This window comes from Canis lupus, chromosome 18 (assembly GCF_011100685.1).
Source record: "Canis lupus familiaris isolate Mischka breed German Shepherd chromosome 18, alternate assembly UU_Cfam_GSD_1.0, whole genome shotgun sequence".
Taxonomy (NCBI): domain Eukaryota; kingdom Metazoa; phylum Chordata; class Mammalia; order Carnivora; family Canidae; genus Canis; species Canis lupus.
This window is the reverse complement of record NC_049239.1, coordinates 14,947,093-14,961,099: the sequence shown is the minus strand read 5'-3', so window position 1 is coordinate 14,961,099 and position 14,007 is coordinate 14,947,093. Positions and strand designations below refer to the sequence as shown.

The following is a 14,007-nucleotide window of genomic DNA, read 5'->3' as shown; positions in this document are numbered from 1 at the left end:
TATAAGTAGAATTTTTTTTTTCAATTAAGGATGAATTCAATAATCCTGAGGTTAGGAAGATCCTATTAATTTAGCTTTAAATTTGAGCTGAACCATTCCATCTGCTGTTTATTTATTAGCATTTCTACTTAATTCACAGAAACACGCAAAAAGGGAATTTCAATGGGTTTAGAGGAAATAACCTACTCTTTGTGGGTCTCGTGGATCTGCTCATTTGTTGGAGATAAAGGGGAGCCTATAGGAGCCTACAAGATGTAGGTAATGGGACCTACTATACTACTTCTATGAGGCCCCTTCTTTTTGTCTGTTCATATTTAAAGGTCTGTTCAAATGCTGTGGTTGAGGCTCTACACACACTCGCTATAGCTGATTTATGCTTCCCTTCTTCCTTCCCTCAAAATCGTGCTGAAGTGCTTCATCTCTGCCAGTCAGCAGACAAGGTCAGCAGGTGGGTGAGAAAAAGGCAGGGAGCTTGGCCGCGCAAGAGCACCTGGGTAGGTCCTTCAGGGGACCACCGGACCTCTCTGTAGCCAAGCCTAGCTACAGTGTCATGGGGAGTTCCAGACCCAAAATGTTCAACCTGTAGAGTGGCTAAAGGGACTTGAGTCGGACAGAGGTGGGAACCCCAGTTTTGCCACTTACATTGCCTGATCTTGAGCAAATTTCTTAAATCCTCTGAATGTCCCTTGCCTTTGTTGTGTGATGGGCATAATATGACCACGGCGGCAATAGCATTAACTAACACATAGAAAGCTTGGCACGTGTAAGTGCTCACTACGTGCATTAGCTTTATTATCATTACTGTTATTGGTATTTTTGCTTCCCATTGGCAGAGTGAAAAGACAAGTCGGGGTCGGGGACTAGGTCAACTTGCTCTGTTCCAGACACAGCATTAACTGTAAGTTGAGCAGATGCAAGTTCAAAATATAAACATGTGAAGTGGAGCAAAACATAGCCCTACTTTGTCGTAGATTCTCTTAGATGCAATGTAATGTAACAAGTTAACCATTTGGTAATTGGTCCGTCTGTCATTTCCTTCCATAGGGTTTGCCATAGGATTTATAGGAATATCTTGAGCATCTATTGTATGATTCACACTTTACCAGGGATTATGGAAAGATGACACAAGAGGAAACGCTGGCAGATATTGTTTCTGATCATAAGGAGCCCAAAAGACATATATTAGTCTAGGAGTTCATTCCAGATCGGGCTTACACTCATGAAATCAAAGTTAAAAAAGGATCCTACTAACAAAATAAAGTTTGCACGTATTCAGATGCTCTTGGCAAGCCTTATTAATTCATGCTGTCAGACTCGGCAAAGAATATGTTTGATGAGAACAATTTCCTTTAATTATTTTATACTTCTCTGGTGTAAGTAATCTGGTCTCATAAAATATAACGAACAACAACAATAACAGAAATTTAATCTCAACAAACAAATCCAACTGGATTGACACCCAAGCCCAAGCGCTCTTCCGCGGTGGCCATCAACACTTTCAGAAAGGAAGTCCCGGAGGTTAATTATGTGGTGATGATCCCCCCAGAAGGCCAGGGGGACACTGACACACAGAGGGACTGACTTTCTCTAGGGCTCAGAAACACAAATGGTTGGTTTCCTCCTCAACTCGAGGTCACCTGGAGGTGGACAAAATAAAAAGAACAATTGCAGGAAACCCTGGGACCTCCTTAATGAGGCTCCCATGTGCAGCCCTGCTGGGCTGGGCCGATCCCGGTACCCAGCCGACACTGGCATCTGGATGTGTGCGGGGGGAACGGAGGTGAGTCGCTGTCACTCATTTATTTTCCCGCTCAGCCTCTCTGCTTTGGCTCACAGTTCATTAAATTCTACTGCATCACCATCAACATGCAAAACAGCTACTTGAAGGGCATTCAAAAATATAATCAGGAAAGGGAAAAAAAAAGCCCTCTCTGAGAAAGAGGGGAAAAATTAATCCTCTCTTGTCTGTTGAATGACATCTAGGTTCTTTGGTTCTAATACATTTTTTTTTTAAGTAGCAGCGACATCCAGGGATTATCTCTGTTTGATGGATGGGGTGTGGGGCTCCGTGGCTCCCTGCTAGGAGGGCAGGCACCAATGTGGCTGAAAATTTCTGAAGGTTCTGTGTCTACGGACATGCTATTTCTTTTGCTTTTTCTCCCCTTTTTCTGATTTTTGAGGTGGGAAAAACTGCCACTTATGGGTTTCTATAAGATGGTTTGTGTTATGCCTTGCATACAAATGTGACGGGGAAATTATCCTGGTGACCAGCTCTGTGGAAGCTGAAATAGTAAACTTTCTACATGCTGCCGTGTGTGTGATTGCACGGCAGTTATTTCTGGGCTTCGTTCTGGGCTCATGTGTGTGTGCATGCACGTTCACTTTCATGTGGAGAAAAATTTAAATATAGAAAAAGCACAGAAGATGATATGACACATGGGGGTGTTATATGTTACGGAAGTAGCTTTCAATTGGGGGTGATTTTGTCCCTTAGGGGACATTGGCAATGGCTGGAGACAGTTTTGGTTGTCATGACAGTTTTGGGTGGGGGCTGCTACTGGCATCGAGTGGATAGAGGCCAGGGAAGCTGCTCAACACCCAGCACTGCACAGGGTGCCCCATCACGGAGAACTTCCAGTCCCCCGTGGAAACAGTGTTGCTAGTGAGAAAGCCCCCTTTATAGTAGTTCATTATGCAAATATGTCAGGAGATAAGGAGAGAAAGAAAATCCTAACTCTTTTCATTTGGACAAATCCTACAACTACAATTTCATAAATGTCCAACCCTGTTACGAAAATACAACTTAAATCTACTATATTCTTCTCTTTAATTACAATATTCCAAATTGTTAGAAGTATGCAACTACTAAAAGTAATAAAAATATTTTTTTTTTCTTTGTAGGCACCTTGCACATCCTTGTTTTGAGCTTATATACATGCCTGGGCCCACAGATAAGACCCTCTACACACACACACACACACACACGCACGCACATATCACACACACAGAGGATTCATTTTTGGAGAAATGGTTACAGCACTCTTTCTGGGATGAGGGTTAGACTCACAACAGCACTGACGTAAGAGGAAGAGTCACACACGTCACCCTCCTACTCTGCTTTAATCATGAGTGAAAACCCTTTGGACAAGATTTCATTACAAATCTCTGTAGCTTATCACTTGGTTTTTGATAGCTGAACTTTTTTTCCTGTTAAACTTTCACTATTGTACTAAGTACTTTCCAAATGCAAGTTCCTTTTTTTTCTTTTTTAAAGTGGGCTCCATGCCCAATGTGGGGTTTGAATTCATGACTCTGAGATCGAGACCTGAGCTGAGATCAAGTTGGACACTTCAGCGACCGAGCACCCAGGCACCCCAAGTTCTTTTAATTATTACAACCACTTAATAAGATAAGCCACTCTACCTATTTTAAGAATAAGGAAACTAAAGCACAGAGAGGCCAAGTAATCTGCCCAAGTCACACAGCTAACAAACGGTAGAGCTGGAACTTGATTCCAGGCAGACTGAGAATCCCACAGAGGCTATTTCCAACCGTGAGCTAATCACATCATGGCTGCTCATCAAGCTACAACTTGGGGTATGAGGGATAAGGACACTTGCTGAGTGAGATCAGGGCTTCCAAGGTGAGGTTTTAATATTCTGTTTCCCCCTTTCTGTGACTATCCCTAAATAACCTCATCAACTCACCTAAGGGGCTTTAGAAACAAAGCAATATCTCAAAATTCTGTATCTTCTGGGTATAGGTTTAAAAAGCATCTAAAGGGCTCTTGGACAGACTCAGGAAAGAGACCTTAGGTGGCCCTCGGGCGGGGGGGTCAGAAGGCGGCTCCCAGAGAGCCCCCCTCCATGCCAAGCACGGGGTCTCACCTCGGGGCCCATGTGCTTTTTATGTTTGGGGGGACATCAGCGTGGGGCACAAAATCAGAAGTGACAGGAATGCAGAGCGTCCTGGGAGTGGGGATTCACGTGACCCTGTGTGGCCAGGCGGCCAAAGCAGGATGGACCCTGGCAGGGACTCCAGAGAGGTACCCGGAGCTTCACGACATTTCCGGAGGAGCTGACACTGGGGCCTAATGTGAACGTAAACTATATTATAAAGCCAGATCCTCGGGACTCCTGGCATTGTAATCATCCTCAGGCTGACAATTCTTGCCTCCAAGAGTATGCAAGGCTGAAGATGAATCACAGGCCAATGTCTGTAGGCTGACCTCCGCGCGCACATCCCCTGAGACAGGGCCAGAAATGAAGACAGGAAGCATTTGACTGAATTGGTTTTCCCATTTTTCATAAGAAACATTCAACCTAATAAGAAATAGCCATACTTTATTGACAATAATAGCTACCGTTTCTTTATTTCCTTACTATGTGCCAGGAAACTCTATCTCTGTTCCTTACAGTAACTCTGAGGCAGAACGATCAGATCACCTTCTTTTTAGAGGAAAATGAGGCTTGGAAAAGTCATGCATTTAGCTCAAGGTTGTACAGAGAGTAAATGTCAGTCAAGATTCTAATCCAGGTCTGTCTGCCTCCAAAATCCATGATTTTTCTACTACGGTTTTCCAATTTTTCACATTACCATCAACCTTCAATGTCCCCAGAACCAACGGCCTAAATACTCTCTCTCTCTCTCATAAACACACACACACACACACACACACACACACACATACACACGTGCTTTTTTCAATTTAACTTAAACAACTGGGACGCTGAGATCTTGGATGCCGCCGTGCACCCATCTCTCTCTATGCCAGGATCCATAAAATCTAGGAACTGAACCACACGTGCTAAGAATGAGTAAGTTTCTAAGAGAACACATTATCCAGTCCCCTGTCATTTGAAAAGTGACAAGTCCAGGGTCTCAGGGCTGGGCAGGGCCAAAGCTGGGACTTGGCCCCAGGCATGCCGGCCCCTAGCTATGTCCCTTCCAGTGCACCACAGCTCTGTTTCCCGGGGTCAGGGCCAGTGATGATGGACTCATTTCTGGGTGCTGGGAGTACAGAGCTGACAAGGCACATCCCTGGTCCTGAAAGAATCCGAGAAGCTGGTAGATGTGCCGAGACAGTCCACAGATAACTGAAGTGCAGGCAGAAACAGGAAGTGGTGCAGGAGAACAGTCCTATTAGGAGGGATGAATCACGTCCAGCTGGGGGCATTGGGGATCGATGCCATGCAGGAAGAGGGAGGAGGAAATGGACCCGTGCTCTGGGTGTACTTGCCAGAAGGTGCTTCATACCAGTTATTTTGCACCAACAACTGCATGAGGCAGACACGGTGGAGAGAGAGGCACCTGCCCAACGTCACACAGCTAATGTGACTTGCATGGTCTGGCTCCCATCCCATGTCCTCTCCGTTACAACAAACTTCAAATGCTGTTCTATGGACCCCTGACAGGTTGGGAGTCAGGAGAGGCTAGGTAGGTGGGGCTCGAGCCCCTAAACAAAATTCAACCCCAGAGGCTCTGCTTTGCAAATATATTTATAGACCGGGGTCCTTCATGAGATTCCTTTTGAAGAAAGGCTCTGCTGCTAACAAAACAGAGTTTGAAGACCTGCACTCCCATGTGCTACCTGGCCAGTGAATGCGGGCAGGTCTTGGAGCCGGGCAGGGCAGGGAGGGCACGCGATCCATGCAGAAGCGCAGTGAGGGACGGGCTAAGCAAGCTGACTCTGGACTTTCCTCACTCTGGAGTGATGCTGCCTGCATTCAAAATCAGGCTGTGCACCTGCCTACCTTTGAGACCTCAGGTAAGGCACTCCTGAGCCTCAGCTTCCTCACATTCAAAAGAACAGGGATCATACTGGTACCTACTTCATAGGGCTGTTGAGAGGATTACGTAGTCAAAGATAGGGAAAGCGCGTAGCACAGTACCTGGCATTTAGCACAGTGTCATTCTTATTAACTTGTTGGAAATAGGAAGGCTAGTCAGAGGAGATAAAACAGCAAGAAAAGAAATATCATTAAGCCATACAAAGAATTCTCAGGGAAACGAAGAAATCCTCACTGTCCCCGAAGAACTGCTGTGGTTCTGAGCTCTGCCTTGCATTCTCCTGGTCTTGATAAATATGGGCTGTGAATCAGCAGGACACACACCTGAGAGACAGGGAGGTTTCGACACCTCCGTCTTCTGAGTTCCCATCGTGCTACTCATCAGCTGGTTTGGCAAGAAGCTCAGCAGGGTCTGGGCTTCAAGTGAGGAGGTCCATCACTCCAAACCCCCAAGCTAATTTACTGCCACTGCTCAGAGGAGACGGCCCCAAAACCCTGGGCCATCCCCCTAAGCTTGACTTGGCTCTTGAACCAAAAGGCCTAGAACAGAGGGAGGCAGCTGTATCAGCGGAGCCAAGCCCTAGAAGCTTCTTTCATTGGCTAGATGAGGCCTCACCTTGGGCAGAACTGCAAGGCATAGTGGGGTCCCAGGCCCCTTTCTGTTTCCTTCCATCAAAGACTCTGCCAATGGATTAAGTTCCCAGTGAAGGTTTTGATTAAGCCTATGGGATTTTCATCTGTCTTGTTCACAGCCATACCCAGCTCGGCAGCCCATCCCTGCAAATGAACGAACGCCCGTGACATTTGGGGTGCTCTAGCTCTGCATCTTCATGAGACAAACAGAGGCAACCAGCCACACAGATTCCACAGTCATTCACTGAACAAACCAGCTGTGTGGGATCTTCCTGCCACCGCTCTGCTCTCTGTTCCCCCACCTGTCACTTAGCTGATAACACCACCTCGGGGTCTCTAGCAGTTTCCCTTTGGAAAGGTTTGACCTTTTCTCTCTCCTGGAGGAAAGGGGCGGGGGGTCATTTGCTACAGAGCACTGAGCAAGAAGGTCAGCTCGGGCCGAGCACACAACTTGCTCCTTTCATGCTCAGCCTGCCAGAAACGAAAATGTTAGAGCTAGAAGCACCTGTGGAGATCACCCCTCACGGAAGAGGAGAAACCAAAGCCCTGAGACACCAAGCAAGGAGCTCAAGCTCACAGAGCTGGCTGTGGGGACATCAGGAGACTCGCCCTCTCAACAGAGCTCTCTGTAATGCACTTTATCTAGGAGCCTCTCTCTGCCTTGAGCAGGTAAGGAAATTTTGGAAAGTGCCCCTAAATCCTGGATTCTCTTTCTATATATTAAAAACACAAAATATACCCACTCTTTCTCTTTCTCTCTCTATATATACACACACACAGATACAGATTATATATATTTAGATATGGATATATCATATATATACATATTCATAGATGATATTAGAATACGTAAAAACTATTCTAAAGGGCCAAATACATTTACTGATGAGTTTGGATAAGCAACTACTCCCTTTACGTTAAACTCACTTATAGAACAGGGACAACTGGAGCTGGTGGGGGAAAGTCAGAAATCCTGAGTGTGAGAAAGGGGAAAATATGTAATTTACAAAAGCATACCCAATATTATTATTGCTTTAATTTTTTTTTTTTAGGCATTTATTTAATGTGCTTGGAGATGTGATAGTGAAAGAGGGCACTGAGACAGGACGTTCACTGAAAGGGAGTACGGCTTAAATAAAAAGATCGGGAAACCCTCCACCTTAAGATAAGGCGCCTTCCATCTCTCGAGGTTAAGTAAGTGCCTGTCTGAGGTCAGTGGTGGTTTACGTGCTCCTGACGTGGCATCATGAGCACCTTATGCACCTGTAGGGGGGTGGTCCTAGGGTTTGCTGCTGACCTACCAAAGGGAATTTATGACATCGAGGAGGTAAAGATTCCGAGGGAAAGCAAGTTCCCAGACACAAAGAGCATTCTTGGAGAGACAGAAACCAAAGCTGAGGCTGTCGGTACCAGGCGTTTCCTTGGGGCAGCACCCCCGGAGTCCCCCACCCCACTCTGGGCTGCCCTCAGCTCCAGCCCCTCCTGGGGTAAACCCTGGCAGACTCAGTCTGGCCTCCCGTTTCAGGGATGTCGGGCCGCAGGAGCCGCCCCTCCAGCCACCGCTCCCCCCTTCCCGTGATCGCCCCGGGAGGCCAGCGCAAGGTTGGGGGACGGCTTCGCTCCGGTCCCATTTCCCTCCCGCAAGTGGCAGGTTCTCTCTCGTTCGCTCTGACAGGGCTGAGCGGCTCCGAGAAGGACTCCAGCTCCGAAAACCCTTCCCTGCGAGCGGGGGCAGAGGCGCGGGGCACGGCCGCCACCGGGGCGAGGCAGGGGGACACCGTCGGGGGGGGGGCGGCGGGCGACGGTCGCCGGCGGGGGCGCGGGGGTCCACTTACCGCAGTGCGCCTGGAACACCTGTGGCTTGACGGCCTGATTGCAGGCGCTGCACACCACGAGGTAGAAGTCGTCGTGTGCGGGGTAGTGGCCGAATAAGTGCATATCTGCGGGGAAAGGAAAACAGGGTTTTTGAGAAGGTCATGAAGGCTCAGAAGGCCTAGTTTCCTCTCGCCACGTCCTCGGGGACAGTGTTTCGAGCGAGACACGCAGCAAGGCAACGAGCTCTCCTAAAGGGACAGGGTTCGTGCGGTGCCACTCCCGGCTGCCCCAGAAGCTGCGGCCTCCCGGCCCCCGCCTCGCCTCACCGCTGGAGGTGCACCGCCAGCACGGGGGGCCCCGGGGTCCCACGCTGACGGCTTCCCGTGGCCCCAGAGGGTGCCCGAGGGTGGGCCGGCACCCGACGGGGGCTCCCCTAAACCCATTCCAACTTACGCAAGATCTCTCAGGTGGACTGAGGCGCACAAGGCCCTGGAGAGCCGGTGCCCGGGTTTCCCCACCGCCTGGGGGACACCCCACGGCCCGGGAGGCCTCCGAACACGCGGTTTGCTCGCTGCCATCGTTACCTGTTACTCATCTGACTGACCTGCAGCGAGTGTGCCCGGCACTGGGCAGGCTGTGGGGGACACCGGATGGATGCCATCGAGGGCCCTGCTCTCCCGGACCTTACGGCGACAGGACACAGAAAAAGTTATCACCCAAGTCCTCACGTGGCTGTGGGGCACGTGCTAAGGAGACGTATGGAGGCGTCCCTTGAGGGCGCGTGGGCCCAACCTGGTCGGGGGCCTGAAGAGGCTTCCCTGAGCAGCGGGTATTGGGGCAGGGACCTCAGGATGTGTGGGGGTTACGCAAGGGCTGGGGGGCGGCGGGGAAAGTTCAAGGTCCACCAAGTGCTGTGGATCGGAGGAGCCTCTTGGCTGGAACACAAGGGGAGAGCCCAGAAGCTGTAGGCCTTGTGGACCAAGTAAGGATTTTGAACCTGATTTTAAAAACAAGGGAAGCGGGGATCCCTGGGTGGCTCAGCGGTTTAGCACCTGCCTTCGGCCCAGGCCATGATCCTGGGGTCTCGGGATCAAGTCCCACATCGGGCTCCCTGCATGGAGCCTGCTTCTCCCTCTGCCTATGTCTCTGCCTCTCTCTCTCTCTCTGTGTCTCTCATGAATGAATAAACAAAATCTTTAAAAACAAAAAACAAAACAAAACAAAAAAAACAAGGGAAGCTGGGCACCTGGGTGGCTCAGCTGGTTAAGTGTCTGCCTTCAACTCAGGTCATGAGCCTGGAGTCCTGGGATCGAGCCCCATCCGGCTCCCTAGTCAGCAGGGAGTCTGCTTTTCCCTCTGCTCATGCTCTCTCTCAAATAAATAAGATCTTAAACACACACACACACACACACACACACACACACACACAACCCCAAGGGAAGCTGCAGAAGGTTTTTTGGCAAAGGAGTGACATGCTGTTAAAAAAAAAATAAATCGGGATCCCTGGGTGGCGCAGCGGTTTGGCGCCTGCCTTTGACCCAGGGCGCGATCCTGGAGACCCGGGATCAAATCCCACGTCGGGCTCCCGGTGCATGGAGCCTGCTTCTCCCTCTGCCTGTCTCTGCCTCTCTCTCTCTCTCTCTGTGACTATCATAAAAAAAAAAAAAAAAAATTAAAAAAAAATCAGTTACATGGCCTAAGGTACACGAGTGCATACATCCACACAAAGCCTCATATACACAGGTCCGTGGTAGCACTGTTCACAACAGCCAAAAAGTGGGAACAACCCACATACCCATCAACCGGTGAATGGATAAACAAAATGTGGTGTAAGCAGATGGTGGACTACTATTCAGCCACGAAAAAGAACAAAGTGCTTACTCGAACCTGCTACAACATGGATGAAACCTGAAGACATTATATAAAGTGAAAGGAGGCAGACACTAAAGGCCACATGTTGTACGATCCCAATTGTCCAGATCAAGCAAATTTATAGACACAAAAATTAGCTTTGTGTCTGGCGTGGGCTGGAGGACCCTAGAGGGGACTGGGGGGGCTGCTGCTATAAGGGGTTCAGAATTTCTTTTTGGGGTGACAGAAATGTTCTAGGACTGATAGTGGTGATAGCTGTACACTCTCGTGAATATACTACAAACCACCGGCTCGGACACTTTACATGGGTGCGTCGTACAGTATGTGAAAAAAAGTGGTCAGAAAAGAAAGTTCCTTAGCTTCTGAGGAAACACGGTCACACCTCCCCATGCACCTCGGGGTGCACACAGAGCCCTAGGGGGCACCTGGCCTCGCCTGCTCTCAGCCCACCAGCTCTAGGGTTGCTCCAGAATCGAGCAGTAGGCTTGGACCACTGGCATGGCTGACGGAGGAATTAAGGCAGTGAATGCATCAGGCATGTTTTCTGTCACAAACCTACTGAACCCTCCCCCCAAGCCCCCAAGTTCTCATTTTCTAGACTCAACCTATGTCTTCCCCCCAAACTCAGCAAACCCACAAAGACAGCTCCTCCAGCTGCAGAGGGAGGCCACAGGCTGAGTTAGTTCCCCATGAGGTGGGGACAGCTCGTCTATAACCCAATGGATGCTCTCACAGGGGCACCCTCCGCTCTGCGCTCTCAGGGCAGCCCCAGTGCTCAGAGAGAAGGGGAGCGGACACACTTGTCACCGGGCAAGGAGTTGAGGCCCACGCTGTCCCAGGGGAGGAGCGTGGCTGCGAGGGTGACGCCGGCTCTGGCCATGGCAGGTCCTCCTCGAGCTGCAGGTGCATGCGGGCCCGCTTGCCCCCTTAGAGGTGATGGTGGTGGGGGCAGAGGGCTGGGGACGCAGGCCCTCGGTGAACTTGTCACTTGTCAGTAGCCCTGGGTGCGGCCTGTTATTTCCCCTCTCTAGGACTCGCCTCTGTTTCCACTTCTGACTAAGACTTGTTACTGGAGGGGAACGTTATTAGTCAGTGCCTGGTGGGCGGGAGGCTGGAGGCAAGAGAGGCCCAGAGAGAGAACCCAACTGTGACAAGTGTCCTGAAGCATGAGGAGGCCCGTGCTGGGCCTACCCAACGTGTCCAGGGTCCCTGGTTCAAGCACCGCAGTGTGGAGAGGATATCTGTTGGTCCTTAACTACCAATACCTCTCGGTTCTACTCTTTATCATAGGTTGCTTATTTTTATAATACATGTTCTTTTTTCAATAACAAATGTGATCCATGTTCTATGAAGATACATTTGAAAACTGCAAAAAAGCCAGAAGAAATAAAAAAAAAATCACTGGCAATCTTTATTAACGTTTTGCATCTCATTTAGATTCAGTCACATTTTACGTCCGGGAACATGTGAAACCAGGAGCCAGGCGGGGCTAAGACTTACTTATTGATTCAACAAGCATCTACTGAGGGGCCTTATATCCTTTCTGCAATAGATCAAGCTATAAAGGAACAGAAGAAATTTATGAATTAAAAAAGCATTAAGAAAAATGTCTTGCGTGCCTCCTCCGTGTGGGAAGCTGTGCTGAGTCCGGGGTGGGGGTTGAGACCACAGGGAGTGGGGAGTGAGCGTGCCTCTGCACCTTTGTGGTCTCAGGACTCCCACACCTTCTATAATCCTTCAGAAATCTGCAGAGCACCCCTACCGCACCCCCAAGGTACACACACTCCTCTCCGGTCATGAGTCAGGCTAGCCAGAAACTGGCCACCGGGGTACGTACACACATGCGTGTGTGTGTGTGTGTGTGTGCGCGCGTGTGCATTCCCCTTCAGGCCCTCTGCTCCACTGAGACCCTTCTTGGTTTCCCCTAGAGCAGTTTCAACCTTGCTCATGTCTGCTCACAGTGTGTCTCCCATAGAAAGTGAGAGGACCTGCCCGCTGGCCGGGTTATTCCGCAATTGTCCGACCTCTGAATCTCCTCTACAGGCTGCCCAGGTTCTGCGAGGCTGGCAGGTGGGGAGCAAGGTAAGGGCACTTGGCCTCTCAGAAGACCACCGCCTCACGCAGCCTGGCGATCACAGTCAGTGTGCTGTTTGCCTGGGGATGGAGGAAAGTCAGGAAGAACTGAAAACTATTACACTGGCACGATGCTAGGTGTTCTATTAATTAACCTCCCCCCCTCCCCCAAACAACACACTCGGTGCGCAGTTACAAAGAACAGCAGTGGTGTGCTGGCGTGGGCTTGTACCAGCATGTCCTTCCCCAGCTCGTTCAGTGCTTTCAGGGTGGTAGCTTAGCATCAGCCTTGGTGGAAGTATTTACACCATGGAACGGGGGCACAGACGCCAATCAGGTCTCTACCAGAGCATCGCTGGATAAAGATGAGAAAACAGGGAAAAGTGAAACCACCTGTAATGAGATCACCCAGGGGTGACCACCACCGACGTGTTAATGTGCATCCTTCTGAACTTTCTGATGTGATAACATTTTCTTGATTAGTCCTCAAAATGAATCTAGAAAGTTGTCATCATCTCCACTTTCCAGGCAAGGAAACAAGGTGATTTGCTTGGCGTCCCTGGGCTGTGATTTATAAACTGGGCTGAGATGCCAGGACACTGAGTCTAAAGGCAATGCCCCCTCCTCAGCTAAAGGCTGTTTTCCTTCATTCACAGAGCAAAATCCCATTTCACAGATGAAGAAACCAGCTTGGGGAGGGTATACTGGATGACTAACAGGCTTTCCCAAATTATTGGCATGACCACAGGCCTGGGGTCAGAAGGAGGGATTTTTCATACAGTGCTCATTGCCACGCAACCTCAGGGAAGGTGCCCAACTTTTCTGAGCATCAGTTTCCTCATCTATGAAATGGGGCTTACAGTTCATGGCATTGCTGTGATGGCTCATAAAAGGCTGTATTTTCTTCCACCAGGGATCCGGGGGAGAGTGTGGAGAAAGCCTTCACCAAGGTCATCCCTCTGACCTTCCAGAATTAACTAGGTCTTTCTCCATTGGGAGAGTCCTTGCTCCAGCCAATACATCCTTTGTGTCTCCCTCATGATCACTCAAGCAGACCTCCTGGGAAGCCTGAGGGTCTCTCCCACCTGCAGAATTTGCACATGTGCATGGACTGATGAGGGCTGAAAGCTTTTGGGAGGGCTCTCTCTCTTTCTCTGGCTGTGGCTGGATTCCAAGGAAGCATGTGCACAAAAATGAGACTTTGCCCAGCTTTAAACATGGGGTTCAACCATCTTCCAAAGAGAGAAAGCCAAACCACTCCATTCTGCCTCATTTTGTCCCTGCAAATAGGTCAACTGTACATCAGAGAGAGTGCTAGCCACCATGGCACTATCGCAGAGGTGACTTTAGCATGCCCCTTGCCTGACAACAGGTGGGGAGGGAGCAAGCTCCATTCACTCCATTTTGCACAAATGGGAAACAGGTACACTTGCTTCTAGGTCAGTATTTTTTTTTGGTTTTTGACCCCAACCCACTGTACCCTTATGTACATATACATATACATATCTACCTATCTATCCATCCATTTATCCATCTATCCATCCATCATCTCTCCTTGGAACATGTACATTACACTCTGATATGTTCTGTTCTACTCATTTCTTTCTGTTTTACTATATTCTACTTCATTTTAAAAATGCTCATTGAGATTTCAACATTTCAGGACCCTTTAATGGGTCACAACTCAAACTTCGAAAACCACTTTTCAAGGCAATCCAGTGAATCAGGGGCTACGCTCAGCCTGAGAGTTCACTGGGGATTTAGAGAGGTCTGAGCTAGTCCTCAGCGGTGTCGTGGGAATCTGAAGCCCTGGACTGAATCATTA

At 49.3% G+C, this 14,007-nt stretch overlaps 1 protein-coding gene across 7 annotated transcripts in view; it reads right to left on the bottom strand.

Moving 5' to 3' along the window:
• ATXN7L1 (ataxin 7 like 1) overlaps positions 1-14,007 on the bottom strand; it is a 245,328-nt gene that overhangs the window by 151,366 nt on the left and 79,955 nt on the right. For all 7 annotated transcript variants that reach the window (XR_005373183.1, XM_038562722.1, XM_038562723.1 and 4 more), the window contains one exon: positions 8,258-8,362. Coding sequence is in view for 6 of the 7 variants with exons in the window: in XM_038562722.1 (XP_038418650.1) it covers positions 8,258-8,362 (105 nt within the window). In the remaining variant the exon portion in view is untranslated. The remainder of the gene's footprint in view (positions 1-8,257; positions 8,363-14,007) is intronic.